This window comes from Trichinella spiralis (genome assembly GCF_000181795.1).
Source record: "Trichinella spiralis strain ISS 195 chromosome Unknown Scfld6, whole genome shotgun sequence".
In the NCBI taxonomy this organism is placed as follows: domain Eukaryota; kingdom Metazoa; phylum Nematoda; class Enoplea; order Trichinellida; family Trichinellidae; genus Trichinella; species Trichinella spiralis.
In genome coordinates, this window is record NW_003526945.1 from 786572 (window position 1) to 806402 (window position 19831).

Genomic DNA, 19831 nt, shown 5'->3' on the forward strand with positions numbered 1-19831 from the left:
TCCAGCCTACCGTTGCACGTTCGGAGAACCGATGACCGCCGACAATCAAATCATCGAATGTTCCATGACCAAAATGACCGTCGCCTCGTTGCGAGACGTGTTTCCGTTCTCGTTGGACAATTTCGAAACCACTCGCAGTGTTGAACTGCTTCTGGTACGAGCCAGCGCCGACACTTGCCCCGAGGACGGCTACTGCGCCAGTTACGAATATCCGGAGAGTCAGTTTTTCGGCACCGGCGGAATCTCGTCCAGGGGTTTCTGCTGCCCAAGGCCGAAAGCGAAATGTCCCGCCGGGATTCCGTACGAAATCCAGAGGGGCAAAACGTGCCAACAGTTGTGCCCGTCGGATTCGCACTTTTGCTATTATGATTATTTTCTGCTGGAGCCGGTCTGCTGTCCACGGCCGTGCAAAATCAACGAACTGGCGATGAATGGTAGATGCGTTTTGCAGAAAAGCATCGGCGAAGAATGCTCAAGTGACGAAGAATGCTTTTCGCACAACGCTTTTTGCCTGCGTACGCAGACCGGTAAAAATGACACTACTCCTACTACTGCTATTCAAATTTCTACTTGGAACGGTGAATTTGTTTCAATTGTTGACTGTTCTTTTTTTTCTTTTTGTCTAGAATCATTCTGTGGTTGCAGCAGTGGAGAAATTGAATTTGAAGGCAATTGCATTGGTAAGTGAATTAGTAAGTGAATGAAAGAGGGGCAGTTGGAGAGGTATTTGAAAAGGCATGAGCGCAGGCGATGAAGAAGCAGAAATAAGCACAACCGATGAGATTAGTGTTTTGTGCTTTCAGTTCCAACTTGCTTTTATGGTGAACCGTTGAAAAATGGCAAAGGCGAGCTGATCCGGTGCACGGAAAAGTGTCCCCTGCACGAATATGTCTGCTTCACTCCGTTTCAAGTGTGCTGTTTAATTCCAATTGCCACCAGCCCTGACGACGAGGAATTTGTCGCAATTGGAGAAAATCTGACCGACTCGTCCGAAGTGATTGTACCGACAACTGTCATCGACGTGACCACCACGACCGATTTGTTCACCACCACCACCACCACCACCACGGAGATGTATACGACAACAAGCGACGATGACGAATCATTCACAACAGACAGTTGTAGTAGTGAAAAGCAGTGGTCAACTACAGTTGCCGAAACTGCCACGGCCGATGATGCCGAGTCGGAGCAGATTTCGACGTCGACACTGCCGGATAGTGAAAGTACCACTGCTGAGCAGCAGACTTTGGTATCAATTGTGGACAACGAAAACTTTCCAGAAGAGAACAACAATTCACAATCTTCAGCAGAAATGACACAGTCCAGTGTTGGAACGGAAGTATCTGAGGGTACATTTGAGGAAAGTGCAACAACAACAACAACAACAACAACAAGCTCAACTGTTCAAACATCTTCTTCTCAAATAGTGGTGATGGTAATTTACCCGCAGAAAGAGTTGACAGATGCTCCAAAAGTTGTGCAAGAGGAAAAGAAGGAGGATGAAGAGAGAAACATTGGAGAAAGGCCAACAACAATTGGCGATGCTGCCGCGTCTGTTTGGTTTAGAAAAAAGCCGCTAATTTCAACATGAACAACAACAACAACAACAACAGCAAAGCGGTGAGGTGGAAAATTGGCCAGCGCCGAAATGATCATCATCACATTTTTCACTTCTATTATCTATTATGATCGATTTTGATTTGCGTTTAAAATGCAAAAAAACGAACTTTAAAACTCAAAACTTGACAATCACAAGTACTGCTATTATTTTGTTGTTTCAAACCCTGCTCAGATTATGAAAATAGAAATTCAATTAAAAAAGAAACAAACATCCAGATAGATAGCATGCCTCTCAGTGTTTTCTGTTGATAATGAATGATACTACTGATTATTGATTAAGCATTGAACATCAATCAAACAACAATCATTTTCACTTACTTTTTGAACGTAAATGACATGCGAAGGTGGTCGTTGTTGTTCAATGAATGAATGGACAAATTTCACAAAAGTAAAACATGCTAACAACAAGTTGGCTGAAACAAACAAACAAACAAACAGACAAAAATGCATATAGATAGATATATGTATGTATGTATGAGAGAAAGTTCTCCGAAACGATGCTATTGCCAGAGTTCACAAAGCATGTTGTTGAAATTGTATGCAAATTTATTTATCTTTTCCAACATACTAAAACTAATACATTATATTTTGTCACCAACGAGTTGACCCGAAGTGGGTTTCAATGGATGGCATTTCAATTTTCGACGTACATGAAAAGTGGAAAATAATAAATAAGAAAAAAACAAAAACAAACAAACAACGCATAAGCATTTAAAATAACAATGATGATGATGATGATGATCAAAATTAAGTATTTTTTTGAAAAAGAAATTCATAAAAATGGTAAAAAAAATGAGGCAAGCACGAGTGTGAATGAAATACATACATATATATTATATACATATGACATTCACGGAGCTTACAAGCACAACAAATTGAATAATGCGATTGAATACGAGGAGAATGAATGAGCGAGCTTATATTAATAATAATAAAAATAAATAATAATTGTGCATGTATTATTATTCTTCGTCACCGTACATGTCGGCCAGCTTTTTGAACGCTTCACCACCCCATTTGTTCACTTCGTCCCAGTCGATTTCTGAACCAGACGACGGCGATGACAACGAAGACAAACTGCCCACAGAAGCGGTGTCGTCTTCGTTGGCATAAACGCGAAGCTCGTCAAAAGGTGGAACCATGGGATCTTGGTCGGCGTTGTTCAGCCGATTCTTGATGAACGAATTCAAATCGCCTGAAACAGTCAGTTTTCGTCATCATTATCATCAACAACAACAACAACAACAATATGTTCTCTCGTCCAAGTACACGTACCCCCGCCGGATAGGGGATCTTTGGCTGCGGGTCGACGATGGGTGCCGTTGTGGTCGTCCGTGTTGGGCAGTTGCATCGAAGGATCGTCTTCGATTGGCAGCACAGGTTTGCGCAGTGCGGCAATGTTGTAGGCATCTTGGTCTTCTTCGCCACCGCCCTCTTCGGCATAGTTGATAATATTTTCGCGGATATCGTCCTCGGGACGGATGAGCAGCGGCGATTGGTGCCGGCGACGGGAATAAACCACCAGAAGCAAGACGAGCACGATGAGCGTCAACAGAGTGACCAGAATGGCCGCCACGGCTCCGTGAGTGATGCCGAGGTGCATGGCTGCTAGCGGTCGACCGCAGTAGAGTTGGCCGTTTTGAATCCAGTGATTGGAATCCGGCGGGCAAGTGCAAAATGGCCCTTTCCAAAAATCCACGCACACCAACGGAGGTGAACAATAGCCGGGCAGTGAAGCGCAAGTTTGCAACAAAGTGCAGCCGTCGCTGACGCCGAATGTTTCGTCAATTTTTGCATAGTCGACGGCCGTGTCACTGTCCAACGGCAGCCAATAGTCGTCGAAAGTCACCTTTCGAATGCATCCTGAATTCGTACAATTATTTTATACACTGCAAAAACACGTCAAATATCCCATCCCATCCATCCATACCTCGGAATCCCGAATTGCCGTGATTGGTACTGCCAACTCGAAAACTGTTCGAATCGTAATCCATAAAAAATTGCTTGTTCTTGTTGTTCAATTCAAACATCGACAAATAATAGACCAAGCCGTCGACGTTGAATCGAACAATTTCTCTGGTCCGTTCCACAACGACGTGATAAGTTTGATTCCTGGCCAATTGGAAATGTGCCATTTTCGCTTTGGTCATCACGTCCGGACCAAAGCTGAGCAAATAATTCAAAATTCGATCTTCAATCTAATATTTAAAAAATGGAATATATAATATTATAAAATCAAATTCTTTCAATTTCACCATCAGATGCATCGAGTGATTTTTTTCCGTGTGACTGGCTGAGAACAACGTTCCAGCGCCAGAGTCGGGAAAAAACGACACTTCCAATTTGGAATACTGCAACGGGATGTCGGTGTCGGCGAGAGCCATCAAATAACGAACGTACGACATTGGTCCGAAAGTTTTCCATCTTGCCTCTACAAGCATTGCGAGATGAACATGAGAACAACAACAGTAAACAAAGAAACAAAAAGAATGAAAGCTTTTTGTACCAATGTCGCATTTCGGACCGTACCATCCAGGCTCACAGTGGCAAGTGTAGTCGTGAAAGCTGGCCACGCATTCGCCGTGCAAGCAGTGGGTGACTACTTGTTGGTGTTGTTCCGCCAAGCGATTGGTTTCGCAAAAATGGTCCGTCTGCGGACAGCCCATTTCACTATTATCAAATCGAAGTGGATTTGCCAAATCCAAAATCTGAACACAAAAAAAATTCATGGATAATCTGATTAATTAATGATAATTGATTAATTTTTCCCCTCACCTTTCCGTTCAAGTAGACATTGCGAAGACAGCCGTCGAAACCATCGGTGGTGTTGAAAAAGTCGCGGAAAGCAATTCCCGAATGAACCGGAGCTATGCCGCCCAATTGGAGCGGATATATCGAATTCAGCTGGTCGTTGTCCAGTTGAACCACTTGCTTCAACTCGCAACGGTTCCAGTCGAAATGTTGACGACGATTTCCTCGACGGCATTTGTCCAAAATAACTCGAACTTCCTGTTGTGGAAAAAAAAGAGGGGAAGGGGAGAAAATAATTATTGCACAACATTGATGATAATTTTCGACTTTTCACCTTTCCACTGGCGAACAATTCCAACGTATGCCATCGACCGTCGTCGACTTTCCAATCGTCCAAAGTGGACGTAACCGACATGGGCATTCCGCCAAAGTCGACATTCACGACCAATTGACCACGCACAACGGCAATGTACAAGAAATCTTTGACGAACATCTCGCGCACGTCGTGACGTCTGGCTAACATGGGTCCATTGTACAAAATAATTCCATTCGAATTTCTACAAGTTGACAAGTATAATAATTTTTTTATAAGAGAAATCAAATCAAATCAAATTCAACTCGTACTGGGTGATAAATTCCAACGAAATATTCCACTTTTGACACGTTTGGACAGGCTCGAACCACGCCCATCCCAAGCCGCGAAAACTTCTCACGTGTCCGGCACAACGTGGACCTTTGTACAAACCGCGGCATTCACAGCTGAAGTGGTTTTTAAAAAAAAAGAAAAAAAAAGAATTAAAAATTACGTTATAAGAAACCCCCTCTCCAAAAAAAACGCATCCTGTATTGTAGAATATTCAACGTAATTCCTCCAATTATTCTGTCCTCAACAGTAAATTATCCATCCATCTCTTCCCAGTTGGAGAAGAGCGGAGGAGAACATTTTCTTTCAAAAAGAAAAAAACAACAGAAGCACTTACAAAAAATCCACTCCAGTGTCGTGACAAATCGCATCGTTGTAACAGGCATCTTCGGTACAGTGGGACGGCAAGGGTCGAATTGGACAAGTGCACTGACGTTGGGCGGTGATGTTGACGCCGGCGATGACGGTCTCGTTGCCGTTGACCACCAGTGGTCGATTGCCAACCGTGAGCAAAGTTTGACAGCCGTTGTTGCACGATTCGACCGTACAAGGGTCGAGATTGATTTGGACAATGTCGATGTGTTTTTCCAACGGATGACCGCCGTTGGTCAGGTCGGCTTGGAATTGGTGGAAATTTTGCTGCAACAGACCATAGATCAACGTAGGCGAATAATAGCCGGAACCGTGGACGGCAAAGTAGAGGTCGATTTTCTGCGGATAGCCGCCGTCGTTGCGTATGGAGAAAATTTGGACGTTGTCCACGTCGACGTCGACCAGCGTGGCCAATTTGTGTTTGAACAGTTCCATATAGCTTTTGCCGTTGATTGGTCGGACAAATTCTTCGGCCGTCAAACCTTGCAGTTTCAACGAGACCGCATTGTCCAACGCTTCTTGGGCCAGTGGTTCCACCACAATGACAACTTCACCTTGGGCACGTTCGTCCCGTACACGATCCCAGACGTCGGCCACGATGTGGTATTCACCGACCGGCGTGGTACGCGACATGACAATTGTACCGTGATTGTCGACGGTAAAATATGGTTCTGATGGACCGTGGACGAGGGTGAAATTTTTCTCCGCCAAATCCCAGTCGTCCAAATCTTCGACATATACTTGCCCAATTGGGAAATTGTCGTCGAACGTTTCGTACGTGTAGACGTGAATGATGCTTCTGCCGTCCGACATGGGATTGTCGTTTTTGTCGCCGATGACAATTTGCAAAATTCGAATCGCCTCCTGTTTCGGCTTGCCACTGTCGCTGACGTATATTGGAACCAGCAACGTTTTGCCGGTTTGGAAATCTTCACGGTCGAACGTTTTCTTCGTCTTCACGATCAGACCCCCATTGCCACCGTCCATGCCTGTCAAAAGTGGCACCGTATAATATTTGGATTCAAGTGAAAAATTTGCATATAATTGAAAACAAAATTAAAAAAAACTCACTCTGGTCGAATGTCATTTCGAATTTGTCGGCGTAGGTGGAATTGTCGGCTTGTTTCATGAAAAACGGCGGCCCGTTGCCGGGACCGTCCGGGTCGTAGGCGGTCAAATTGATCACGTGCGTGCCGGGCTTTTCGTTTTCCATCACCACGGCCGGCGGATGGTAATTCAAAAACGGCGCGTTGTCGTTCACATCTTCCAAATTTACCACCAGCAATATGTAGCCGACGTTGTTGGCTGATGATGAGATGGAAAATAAATAAACAAATAAACAAACAAACAATGACAAATTACCCGAATCCAAAGCTTCGATACGAAGTCTGTATTGGGCTATGTCTTCGCGGTCCAACGGTCTGGCAACGCGCAGCACGCCGTCCTTTTCGCCGATGGTGAATTGCAATTTCGGGTCCGATTCACGAACGATGCGAAAGCTGAACAGAAAAAAAAACAATAATACAATTAATTAATTCAATTTTTTCTTTGTTTTTTCGATTCCTAAAAATTGATTCGATCGTTGAATAATCATCAAGAGCAAAATGCAAAAAAAGAAGCAAAAAGAAAGCAACACGCTTCAGTGATTTTTTTTCTCTTTTCATAAAATTTAGCCTCGAGCAAAAAAAAGATCGACGACGACGCTGGTGAAAAGCAACGTGGTGAAAAAAAATTTTTTCATTCGTTCGGAAAACAACAATTCTCCAAACGAGATGATGAAAATTTAAAAATGTTGTTCGTCAAAATAAATAAAATTCACCACCATCATCATGAAATAAGCCAACAACGACGACATCTTCTTCCCGCCAATCACACACAGCAGTAGGGGGGATTTTTTTGAAAAAAAATAAAAAAAGAAAAAAAATATCCACCACTTCCACACATTGTTCCCGCTCGTTGCTTGTTCACTCTTTTTCTCTATGATGAATCATAATTTGCCACCTTCAGGGTTGTTTGCTTTCACGGCCAAACCAAACCAAGCCAAGCCAAGCCGGAAACTGTGTGACCGCGTTGACCTATACGTACACTCGTCTCGTACCACTCCTCGACATTTGGAGGAGAAAAAAGAATAAATAATAATAATTTCCATGGTAAAAAACAACAACAACGGGCTGAGATGGATGAATGTGAGCCAGAAATACAGATATACATACATACATACATACAGAAATATACATAGATAGATAGATATATTTAAACATACGTGTAGTTGGTGCCGACCAAATCACCGGGATGATGCAGGTAGGTTTCGAAATGGGCGACCGGTAATCCAACTGAACTCGCCTCGGATATGTTGACAATAGTACCGACGCTGAGCACACGCTCCTTGCCGTTAGCCGCAGTGTTAACAAGAGAAGCTTCGCTAGTCGACCTGGGCACGGCAATGACGGCATGATCGCCGACGAGAACGGGTGGGGCAAAGGGGGGTGGAAAAGGATTTGCTGCATCGTTCGTGGTAAAAAACAACACCAACAACAACAGCAATGGAAGAGGAGATGAGAAAATCGACCCCCGCGACAATAAATAAAATATGTTGACGAATAATTTGCATAAATTTTGCAAAAAAAATCCCGCAAAAGAAATATGGACGACAAGTTGGTGCACACCGACTTGTGTTGAAGTGGAATAATGTGAAGAAGAAGAAGAAGAAGAAAACATACTCGAATGTGTCGTCCCCGGCATCTCTGTCCCGGACGGTGAACGCGACCAAAACCGTACCCGGTCGGACGGTTTCCAACAACGATATCGCTTGGGGAGCGTTGACAAATTCGGGCGCGTTGTCATTTTCGTCCAACAGTCGTATACGAACCGGCGCCCAACTGCTGAATCGACCATCACTGACACGTACGGTCAAATTGAAGCCCACTCGTTGCAGTGGATCTTCGAAATCCAAAGGCTATATAATATACAGAAATATGCACACAAAGCTAGCTAGTGGAATGAACAGTATGGGACAGAAAAAAGATTTGTCAATTTTTTCAATGGACAACGGCAAGGTAAGATGGTTGGGTTGAGGGGAGGGGCGTGGTCAAAAGGAAAATGGACAACTCAACCGACCGACCGGCCGATCGTGTTGTCGTCTCAACTATATGGACACAGCCTGCCTGCTTGAACAGGCCAACTAGCGAACAACTGCCGCGCCGGCAAGGAGAAATTTGTTCTTTTCAAAAAAAGAAAGAAACAAAATGTTTCCGGCCACGTCAACGCGCCTCTCTCTTTTCTCTTCCTTTTTCGTATGCAGAAAAATAAAATATAATATAAAAAATAAGAAACGACAAGACAAAAAAAATCAACCAACCAGAACACGCGCGCAGCACGAACTGCCGACGAATCAGCAAACAGACAAATAGAAAGAGCGACATAGAACAAGACAAGACAGATAAACAAACAAACAAACAAACAAACAAATGCAATCGGACAGACAACCGGACACAGTGAAGAAAATCTGGCTTCATTCAAATTCAGCTCAACAGCCCACTCAAACTATCCATCTTTCTCTGTGTAACACAAACAATAAGTTTTCCATCTGGAATTTTTTTTTGGTGAGGCTTTCACTTTCACTGCCAGCTTTGATATTAATAATCAATCATTTTTCAAATTTTCCAATCGAACATACAAAACTGTTAATTCATTGATCAAAATGAAAAACATTTTTAAAAAAAAATCTGAAACCGACAACATCTTCCCACGCTGGTGAATCAACATCACCATTGATGATGCTGTTGTGCTGTTGATTCATTCGAATTATTACAATTTTATCACTTTTTACAACTAGAGGGCGCTTGTTCTACTTTGTTCAATCACACTAATAATTCTCTCTCTCTCTCTCTCTTTCTCTCCGTCGCCCCATTCTACTGTTGAACACATATATCAATACCAATATGCAGCTCAAACGAAGGTCAACAACGTTTTCAGGTCACGCTACACTACACGCTCACTATCTCGCAAACAAATATTACGAATATTATTACTATTATTAATTAGCCTATCTATCTATCTATCTATCTATATATATATATCTTATCTCTTTCCTGATCTTCCATTTCAGCTGAAAAAGCTTCATCATCAATGATCAAGTAATAAATGTGACAGGTGTGAAAAAGAATCGATAATACAAGACAAAGAAAATAGGAAAAAAGAGAAAGAATACTAAAAATTTATCCTATTCTTCTTCCTTTAAGATTCTAATCAAGCGTTAAACAAAAAAAAGAATTATACATACATATTATTTATAGTTCATATTGAAGTGTGGAAGTTGTAAAATCCGCATTGCAACTATTCACACAAAGCTTGAAAAATTGAAAACAAAAAAAAACTCCATCGTTGCAAACGATCATAAAATTTGATACGCAACTTGAGCACGGAAAGGGGTGTAAAATTACTAAGCAAACAAAATATATTGTATTACCGACAATGGTGTTTTCAGATTTGTTAACAATATAGAAACAAATTCCAACCAGCACATTCATCATCATCATCATCCAGACGAGGATATGTGAAATGAAAAATTTTCCAACAACGATCGTAAAACTACTCATAATACGATCGGATTGGAAAATAAATGCAAGCAGGCAGGCAGAGAGAAATGGCACTGCAATGCTCAAGTTCAACTTATGCAAACATATTGCCCCCACACCATCATCATCACCACCACCACCACCACCAACTACTACTACTACAGTACTTTTCTTGAACAAACAAATGGTGATTCATCGATTTCATCAGCAATTTCAATTTCAGTCATTTGAAGAAGAGAAAATATTCAAATATATTCACGAAAAAAAAATAATCATATATGCTGTTTCATACAAGATAGAGAATTATTGGTGACAAATCGACGAATGTGCTGTGCTGGAGGGTTGTGGAAAATTCTTTGCCCAAAAATGGGTCCACCACGATGAATCGGTGCTGAACGAAGTTCCAACTTGTTCAACTGACCGTCGCCATTGTGCGTTGGCTTGTTTTTAACAATTGATTACCAGCCTGGTGGAAAAGTGACGCACATACTGCGACCTTATTTTCCACCACCGCCCCTCCCTGCCAAAAATATCTACCAATCAGCTTTGGGTGAACATATAGATATACATGCATGTGTGTGTGTGTGTGTGAATGCAAAAGTTGTTGAATTAGCAAAATGGCTATCATCGTTGGCAAGATTGAGGTTGACACACGACTGACTGACTGACTGACTTCGGCATGATTTGAAATTACCCTAGGCAAAATGATGCCAATGCACTCGAAGCTAGTTTCTCTTTTTTCTTCTTCTGCTACAACTGACGCACCACTTTCTTTCTTTCTTTCCACATCATCATTGTTCAACCTAGCCCAGCCTAGCCTAGCCCAATCTAAATAACGCTTAATCGGCTTCATCGTCCAAGCTTCAATCTTGTTTACCATTCTACTCACCGACAACAAAGACAAGCTCACCACTTGCGGCATACTTCACTTCAACAATCCACACACACACACACACACACACACACACACACCTACCAACTAATACTCGCCATTAACGACGACCTTATTTCTTTCTTGCTGCTCTTTTTTATTTCTACTTTTTTCCCCTTTTCTCCACTCTCCTACTCCAAATGGGATAAAATGCAAATTCTCAAGGGTAACCAAAGCAACATTGCTCGTACGGGGTTTTCTTGTCAAGGTGATACCATGAAAATCATGAAATTCCCGACGGAAAACGACGCCATTCAAAACGCCGCTTCAAATGTCTGCTCCATTGTCAGCCCGTCACAATCGCTGACCTGACAACTGACGAGTATCATTGCATGTCCTTTTATTATAATTTTTTTATATCTTTTTCCAATAAAACTGATACTACCCAATTCCACGCTTCGATGAACCATATGCAACTTGGGGGATTTGTTCAACAAACATTTTCCAAGGTCACAAATGACAGGCTCATTATCTCTGTTCCTTTTCACAAAAGCTATTTTTCACCGATCGCTTATTCGAAAGCTGTCGTTGAAATTGAACCCAAATCAAGTTCCATCAACAGTTGGTCAATAATTAAATCAATTATATATAAAACAATGCGGATGTCAAATTTTCACAATAAAAAAAATGAAACAATAACAATCACCAACCCCTACTCTCTTACTATACACACCTAAATAAATGTGCGCGTATTTGTAGAAAATATATACATATAAATTCAACATTTATCATTTCTCTGTTTCAATAATAATAAAAATTTTACAAATTGCACACCCCGCAAAAATTATGAATATTACTACAGTATTCAACTGAAACTTGATGATCAAAAAATAAGTACAGTAATTTCGTTGAAGACACACTGAAATTGTTCTGTGGAAATTCAAATGGAGACCAACTAATGCCCACTAGTTTCGTAAATGGAAAAATTCAAAACGATAAAGATAGACATTCGTCAGCACCACTCGGGATGAGGGGAAAAATTGAAATTGACCGTTCAAACCTTGCAGTTGTCCATTGAGGCGTTGAGAATTAGAAGTGGGAGAGAAAAGTGAAAGTGATAAGAAAACAACAACAAGCTTACCTGCTTAACACGTATAACGCCTACAGTCGACCCGGAACTGTCGGCTTCTGTTGTCATGTAGAAATAGTTGAAGCCGAGTTGATTGTTCTCTTCTAGTGAATATTGGAGTACGTTGTCCACCGCTTCGCTGTCCAAATCGCTGGCTGACAATGACATAACTGGAGAATTTACGGGCAGTGTTTCTTTTACCGTTCCATCGTAAGATGGTGGATAAAAATAGGGTGGATTATCATTGACGTCAACAACTTTAATAATGACGATTCCAGTTCCTGTAGAAAAATTTGCATTAAAAATAAAAAGATAAAATTATGCCTTTCAAAAAATCAACAAAATATTACCCGACAGTGGATGTCTTCCCTGGTCGGTGGCTTTGACTTCAATTTCAAACTCTTTCTGGGCACTGTTTTCACGATCCAGTTCCATCTTAAACAAACATTTTCAAAAAATGTGGACACAAATTTAATTTTTTTTCTTTTTTTTATACCATTGCAAATATTTTGCCACTGTGGGGATCGATTCGAAAGACCGGACGACCGTCCAGATATTTGTTACGCAAAATACTGTAAATGAGTTTGGCATTGGACGTTCTGGGATCGTCGTTGTCGGTCGCGCTCATTGTCATCACGTAAACACCTTCTTCTACAAGGGTAGATGAAAATTTTAATAAATCAAAAATCACAAAGAAAAAACAACAACAACCTGACGGAGCAATGTTCTCCGTAACGTAGCCTGTGAATGGACTGCCTTTGAAAAATGGAGCGTTGTCGTTGATGTCCGTCAAAATAACTTGCACATCCGCATAGCCAATTAGCCCTTTGCCACCATCGTCAATTGCCTAATAGATGAAAGATGAAAAATTCCAAAAAAAACAAATTAATATTCTTATACTTGAACAACAAAATTCCACTCCTCGGCTCCATTGGGAGGATCTCGGTCGAGTGGTTTGGTCACATAAATATCACCAGTTATTTCGTTCACTGAAAATTCATCATTTGCCCCTTGACCAGCAAGTTTGTAGACAATTCTCTTGCTCGACACATCGTCATCTTTATCATACGCAATTACCTGTATTGTAGGGGAAAAGAAAAAATATATATATATATTGTTCAATTATTCATTCAACAAAAAACAAACAAACAAATAAATAAATACATGGAGCAATTTTTTCGGCACATTCTTGTCCTCTTCTTGTATAACTGCCCGGTAGAGTGATTGTTCAAATTGTGGAGAATTGTCGTTCACGTCTTCAATTGCTATTTGAATACGAGTTTGAGCTTTGTGTTCACGGTTGCCATCGGTGACGTGCAATGTCAAATCGTACAACTGAAGAATAAAAAAAACGGTACAGCTAATAGCAAGCAGTAAAAAGTCGACAGTAGTACCTTTTTTCGCTCGTAGTCCAAAGGTTCGTTGACGAAAATTGTACCAGAACTGGCACCAACGCTGAATGCACTGCCATCGTTGCCTCGTGAATCCAAGCTGTATCGCAGTTCAGAATCTCAAGCGAAAAAAAATGATAAAGCATAATAAATGGAAATCAAATTTCACATATCAAATAATTTTTGCATACCTTTGTCCAAGTCATGAGCTTTGACGGTCATAACATTTTGTCCAACTTCGGAATTTTCTCGCACTCGACCACGATAAACTGTTTCGTTGAAATACGGAGCGTTGTCGTTGATATCTTGAACAAGAATTTGCACTTTGGTAATATCTGAAATAGTAAGTGGATTTTAGAAAAAAAAAGCTTTTTTTCATTTCTTTTCCAAATTTACCTCTATTCGGGCCTCTTGCACCTGGTAAATCAGACGGTGCGTTATCTTCGGCTTGCACATCGAGCACAAATGAATCATTCAATTCCCGATCGAAACTTTGAACAGCATAAATGGCGCCAAGTTTGCTGTCAATACGAAATAAGTGACTTGCTGATCCGGGCAAAATTTTATACGTTATCTAAATCATTGACAAAAATATAAAACATTTTCCAACAACAACAACAACAATAACAATAGCGAAAATTTTACATCTTTGAATTCCGGCTTTTCGTCATTATCTTTAGCCACAACAGTCACCAATATTTGATTACGAATCACCGATACATCTTGCTCTTCTTCAACTTGACCGGTAAATTTATCCAATGTAAATTTTGGCACATTGTCATTTTTGTCTCTCAGTTTAACTGTCAATGTTTTATCCCGTGACAGGCCATTGCGAAGATCCTTTCAAGAATATCAGCAAAACGAAATTAATAATCAAATGACAAATAAAACCGCAACATACTGTAGCGGAGATTGTCAAATCATAAGATTTGGTCTTTTCATAATCTAAACTTTTCAAATTTCGAATGACAACCCAGTCACGTCCATCACGCTTCTCTTGAAATTCTCTGAAGTCTTGATTCAAATTTGTGTCCGGCTTGGCACCATTTCGCATACTATACATTTTAGAAATTTATGTATGTAAAAAGTTCTGATTATTAATTCACTCAATAACAGAAAAAATTTTAATTTGAATAAATTTAAATTTGAAATTAATATAAAAACGTATTTCAGATTACATTTTTCATAGTAAAAACATTTTTAAAAAACAGTGGTAAAAATTACAGTATAATGAAAACAGTAATCAAGTTACATCCAACATTTACCTGTACGATATTGGATTAGAAGGATCGGCTCCAGAGAGTGCGTGGCATTCAAAAAAGACGTAATTTATCTAGAATGTGACTGAATTAGTTTACAAAAATTTCGCTTAACATATATACACTTAAGCCATACTTGAACATCCTCGTCGACAACTACATGATTCGGGCAAGATGGAGTAACCTGCCAGACTGGATAGTGTTGCGCTGCTTCGGCAATATCTATAGAAACTCGAGCTTGACTGCTACGAGGTGGTTCGCCACTATCTTTAGCAATCACCAGAAACATCATTTTATTCTTCTAGAAATAATTTCAAATGTCGATTAATTGTTCATACAAGTTATACTTTGAAAAGCAAATGAAAAGAAAAAAACATCAATGAAAGATACAAAACGAGTAAAACTCACATTAACAGGCAATGGTCGGAAAAGCATTATTTCACCACCGTCTTTTTTTATAGAAAAATAATTTACATCATCTAAATATTCTGGTTCGGATAAATCTTCTTGCAATGAATAAGCAATTTTTGCATTGTTTGGCGCATCTCGATCATCTGCAAACACCGTCAGTACAGACTGACCGACTGGTGTAGATCTAGATACGCTCGCTTCGTATGTTGCGCGATCAAATTCAGGAGAATTATCATTCTCATCCAAAACTGTTACCGTAAATTGACAAAAGCCAATTAAAGGACGAGTGCCTTTGTCAGTTGCCTAATATATCAAAGAGTTCGATAAAGCGGAATATGACATTGAAAGCAAATTCAACGTACTTTAACAATTACGTCTTCAAATGGCCTTTCTTCACGATCAAATTCAACATAAGGAGATGCCCTGAGCTCCCCGGTAATAGCATCAATTACAAATGGTTTTCGAGTTTCTCCTTGTGGATAATACAAAGAGTAAAGAATATCTCCGTTCTGCCCTGAATCATCATCAGTTGCTTGAACCTAAAAACATATGTTCTGTCTAACCAAATCCAGTGGAATTTTTCAAAAAAAAACAATTACCATCAAAACCACATAATTGTCATGTTTCCCTTCAGGCACTTTAGCTTCACTACTGTATTTTTCACAATTATGGAATACAGGCTTGTTGTTGTTAACATCTTTCACTCCTGAGTAATGTATTCAAACATGTAAAATAAACAAATATATCATTTTCGAAATTTTTACCTATTCTAACTGTAGCCGTACTGCTATGTTTCGCGTCAGGACCGTCATCCGTAGCAACAACAGTAAGCATGTAAAAATCTTGGTCATGTAAATCTTTGGGACCTATGCCTTCTCGTAATTTTATGAGACCTGTATCTCGATCAATTTCAAAGTGACTCAAAAATTGACTCTGCTCTCCATTCCGCAAAAAAGCATATTTCACTTGATCTCTATCAGGATCTAAAGCTTGTATTGTTGCGATTGGTGTATTTCCTTCCGCGTCTTCAGCTACGTATTCAGTGTACATGCTAGTTGGAAGAAAAATCGGAGCTTCATCATTGACATTCTCCGTACGGATATGAATCTTTAACAAAAGAAAAAATATCATAGTTATGTCGATCTGCTGACCGAAATTACTGAAATTACCTGGCTTGTAGCCATTTGTGCTGGATTTCCTCGATCTTTAGCAATCACATCAAATTTGTAAATGTAAAAACCTTGCATCGTCTGATCTGCATCCAGTCTTACTTTTGGCGATATTACACCTTGATTATCAATTGTAAAGTTATGATCTGTCAGTGAGTATTCAATTTCACTGTTAAGACCACTGTCTTTGTCTCTTGCAGATACTGTAAGAAATTTTTATGAATTATTCACTTTTTGAAATAATAACTTACCTTGCAAAATAGGATTCCCTATAGGGTGATCCTCTTTGATAGAAATTGCGTATAATGGTTGTGTAAAAACAGGTGCATTGTCATTTACATCAGTGATCTGGATTTCAACGGGAACTTCAGTTGACTTTTTTCCTTCACTGGCAATCACTAAAATTATCTCATACTTATTACGCAAAGCATACTCGTAACAGTAAAAAATCTATTCAAAAAACCTTTTAAAGCATAAGCTCTTGGCTGCAAAGGATCATCATAATCTAATGATCGCATTAGATGTACAACGCCTGTATTTTTATCAATTGAAAAATCGTCCGGACTGTTGCCATAATCATCTCTTTTTGTATCTTCCCACAAAGAGTAGGTAATTTTCAATTCTGGGTTATTTTCAAAAGAAATTGCCTTGATTTGAGCAACACTAAAACATCAAATAATGACTTTTCATTATAGAATATTCTGTTTTTAATTTTATTAATTATTAGCATGTTTGTACTACATGGATGATTATGGTTATATATTATTATACGCTGTATACACTACACAGGCATATCTGCGTTCTGAAATAACTTTAGACATGCAAAATAATAGCTTGATCTGAACATTATATTTCTTAAGCATACATTTTAATGTAAAACAGATTGATTTCCTCATGTTCAATAAAAAAACTGTAACTACAGTACCAGCATACATTAAAAAATATAAAATTGGTTTATAACGAAGAACTTGAAAATAATATAGATGTGTAATTCATAATTTCATGAATGAATTATTGCAAATTAACTACAAAATAAATAGCAAACTTAATATTTAGAATGCAAATTGGCATTTTAACAACTGAGAACTGTAATCTCAATAATTTCATTTATCACGCGATGCTCAAGAAATGAAATATTTCTTATAAACGTAGTAATTTCATTAAATTCTATGTTTGATATGGCAAAATTAGTTAAACAAGTAACGTCTATTGATTAAAACTTAGAAATGGGTGTCTCACTTGAAATAATATCTAAAAATGAGATCAATAAATTATTTTTCATTGCAACTTATGCTTTGTTGCACTTTCTTTGATTATTTTTCAAAACTATTTGATTCTTAAAAAGAGTTAAAATGAATAAAGCGCAGCGCAATAAAGCAAAAACGGAACTGTTCTATTAATTATGATAGAGCAATATGATAATTTGATATTTGAAAAACAAAGAACTAAAAAAACAATTATTTGAGGTATGTTTATATAATTACACTTTTAGTGGTGTAGTAATTACTTAGGTTTTACTTTGAGTACAGTACTACTATTACAGTATATTGGAACGCAGGATGAATGCAATATATGATGTGTTTGAACCGAACCGCCACAGTAGTTATAAAAATAAATCAGTTTGAAAAGTCTAATAAAAGTAAATTTATGATGTTCAGAATTTAATGAACCCTTAATTGATTTATTACTTATAGTGCAGTCTATCGCGTGATTCTTCTGAAAGTGCAAAATTAATAAAAACAACTCCAATTACCTAGCAGAAACCGGTGTATCTTCACTAACAGATATCTGGTATTTTTCTTGATAAAACTGTGGTGCTCTTGATCCTCCCATAATATCCACTACAGCTATTTCACTGTCGGCATTTGGCTGCATTCCCATGCGCATATCATGCGCCTGAACGTAAACTCGATACGAATGTCCATACAAATATCGAGAAAGAGCTGTTTTAATACGGCCAGTTTGACGATCAACTGTGAATGTGTTTGGGGCTAAAGTATAAAATTATACCTGAAACATATCTACAAATAATTCGGTTACTTACGCTCAGTACTAATAAGTCGGTATTCAACATCACTTGAACCGTCACCTCCTTCACATCGGGCCAACAAAGAATACACAGTAAAGCCTACTGGTACTTCTACAGGAACAATCGCCCAGTATGGAACAGGCTGATTAATAAATTTAGGTTTCTCATATACATCCAAAACAGTGATGACAATTTGCTGCACAGATGATTCTAAATAAACAAATAAATGTATAAATTCACTTTTTGCAAAGCATTGCCAAAGTTTTTTGATAATGCAAAACTAAATTTTCTACTGCTAGGTAATTTAATAAAATATTAAACGAAGCAAATACTGCTGATTGTACTAATCGCATTTTATTGTAAATGTGTAACACAATTAGTTTTACTTATGTGGCAGAAAAAATTAAAACAATGTCTGCACTAAACAAAATTAAACAAATGCTAAAAAATTCAAAATGTAAATGTGTAAAGTCATTTTTTAACTATCGTAATTAATACTGAAACCATTTTCAGACCACCTACTTAAGTTTGTATGAAACAAAAGGCATTAAAAATTATATAACAAGCGTAAAGACATTTGACAAGCTGAGGTATATCAAACCAGTAGTCATCGATTATTGTATTAAAAGATTAACTTCAAAGTACTTATGACAGAGACCAATATTTTATTAATCAGCAACCACATTCGATTTTCGTTATTGAAAATATAGATCAGGGTATATTACTAAGCAAATGAGACAAATTTTAGAAACTCAATTTCTATGTTAAGTTAAACTTACTGGAAGTGACAAAAGAACTAAATAGCGCATTGCCTGAAGTAGATTTGCAGCTAAGTTTAGAATCTTAAAAATTAATCGACTGCTCACTGGCTAATCTAATTATTTCATTTTCATCTTCAAACCAATTTCCATTAATCGATTTCAACAAATGCAAAATAAAACAGTTTAAGAAAACAAATGAAAAATTGTCTAACAGAAATTTTTAGCTTCGATATATAAAATTTATTAAGATGAAACTTGAAACTTCAAGTAGATAACTATATGCTGTTACTTTACTGATTAAAATCAACTAAAACTACGAAAAATGTTATCATATGCTTCATAGGAAATTTAAATTCAAAAGTGTAAAAGTGAAAACTATAATCATTATGAATTGTATTAATGTGCCGGCAAAATATGTCAAATTTGTAAATTTTATATTGGTTGGGCAAAATTGTGATGTGAGGACAATCAGTGTCTTAGCCAATTTATTGATGAAAAATCAACTAGAAATTGCTTAACCATCAACCTTTCTATTTCAGCCAGTGCATTAGCCAACTGACTCATTGCGTTAACTGTGACAAAGTGATGGCTACCCAAGCGTGCTGCACTTTATTCCAAAAGAATTTTTAATGACGTCGCATTGAATAGAGAGAATACTGCAATTGCTGCCAATGGCCAAATATTCGCATGATAAAGCAAATGCCCATTTGTTTGCTGTAATCATCCGGATGACTAATCGAAAATCTAGCATTTGTCTGTAAAAATTTTATCTACAGCGACAGATGAAAAATCCATATTTAATATTAAATATAAAATGGAAAATGTGCAACATCGAGTGAACATTTCAA

General features: G+C 38.5%; 3 protein-coding genes across 3 annotated transcripts; 1 reads left to right on the plus strand and 2 right to left on the minus strand.

The window, feature by feature from the left end:
* Positions 1 to 31: 31 nt before the first annotated feature.
* Tsp_10148 (EB module superfamily) lies at positions 32 to 688 on the plus strand. Its single transcript, XM_003373260.1, has 2 exons — positions 32 to 578; positions 627 to 688. The coding sequence occupies exons 1-2, from the start codon at positions 32 to 34 to the stop codon at positions 686 to 688; spliced, it is 609 nt and encodes a 202-aa protein (XP_003373308.1).
* A 218-nt stretch (positions 689 to 906) lies between these two features.
* Positions 907 to 2253, minus strand: Tsp_10149 (conserved hypothetical protein). The gene is made up of 6 exons (XM_003373261.1): positions 2220 to 2253; positions 1939 to 2033; positions 1728 to 1787; positions 1588 to 1680; positions 1445 to 1553; positions 907 to 1400 (listed from the first exon to the last, which is right to left on the minus strand). The coding sequence occupies exons 1-6, from the start codon at positions 2251 to 2253 to the stop codon at positions 907 to 909; spliced, it is 885 nt and encodes a 294-aa protein (XP_003373309.1).
* A 329-nt stretch (positions 2254 to 2582) lies between these two features.
* Positions 2583 to 19031, minus strand: Tsp_10150 (cadherin-related hmr-1). Its single transcript, XM_003373262.1, has 31 exons — positions 19002 to 19031; positions 18238 to 18418; positions 17947 to 18184; positions 16657 to 16856; positions 16445 to 16591; positions 16194 to 16396; positions 15789 to 16131; positions 15624 to 15730; positions 15387 to 15563; positions 15022 to 15327; positions 14750 to 14914; positions 14620 to 14687; positions 14256 to 14409; positions 14000 to 14194; positions 13751 to 13928; positions 13546 to 13689; positions 13358 to 13473; positions 13149 to 13298; positions 12864 to 13040; positions 12675 to 12810; positions 11976 to 12244; positions 8107 to 8342; positions 6749 to 6885; positions 6458 to 6691; positions 5352 to 6375; positions 4706 to 4928; positions 4396 to 4629; positions 4021 to 4328; positions 3551 to 3786; positions 2896 to 3483; positions 2583 to 2815 (listed from the first exon to the last, which is right to left on the minus strand). The coding sequence occupies exons 1-31, from the start codon at positions 19029 to 19031 to the stop codon at positions 2583 to 2585; spliced, it is 7137 nt and encodes a 2378-aa protein (XP_003373310.1).
* Positions 19032 to 19831: the final 800 nt, after the last annotated feature.

Excerpts from the sequence above, each read along its gene's own strand:
- Tsp_10150 (XM_003373262.1), bottom strand. The coding sequence starts at position 19,031 with ATGCGCTATTTAGTTCTTTTGTCACTTCCA. Across the intron at positions 18,185-18,237 it reads CCGACTTATTAGTACTGAGC|CCCCAAACACATTCACAGTT; the intron begins GTAAGTAACCGA and ends TTTATACTTTAG. Across the intron at positions 15,731-15,788 it reads TACGGCTACAGTTAGAATAG|GAGTGAAAGATGTTAACAAC; the intron begins GTAAAAATTTCG and ends TACATTACTCAG.
- Tsp_10148 (XM_003373260.1), top strand. The coding sequence starts at position 32 with ATGACCGCCGACAATCAAATCATCGAATGTTCCATGACCAAAATGACC. Across the intron at positions 579-626 it reads TCAAATTTCTACTTGGAACG|AATCATTCTGTGGTTGCAGC; the intron begins GTGAATTTGTTT and ends CTTTTTGTCTAG.
- Tsp_10149 (XM_003373261.1), bottom strand. The coding sequence starts at position 2,253 with ATGCCATCCATTGAAACCCACTTCGGGTCAACTC. Across the intron at positions 1,788-1,938 it reads ATGTCATTTACGTTCAAAAA|CAGGGTTTGAAACAACAAAA; the intron begins GTAAGTGAAAAT and ends TCATAATCTGAG. Across the intron at positions 1,554-1,587 it reads TTGTTGTTGTTGTTGTTCAT|ACGCGGCAGCATCGCCAATT; the intron begins GTTGAAATTAGC and ends TAAACCAAACAG.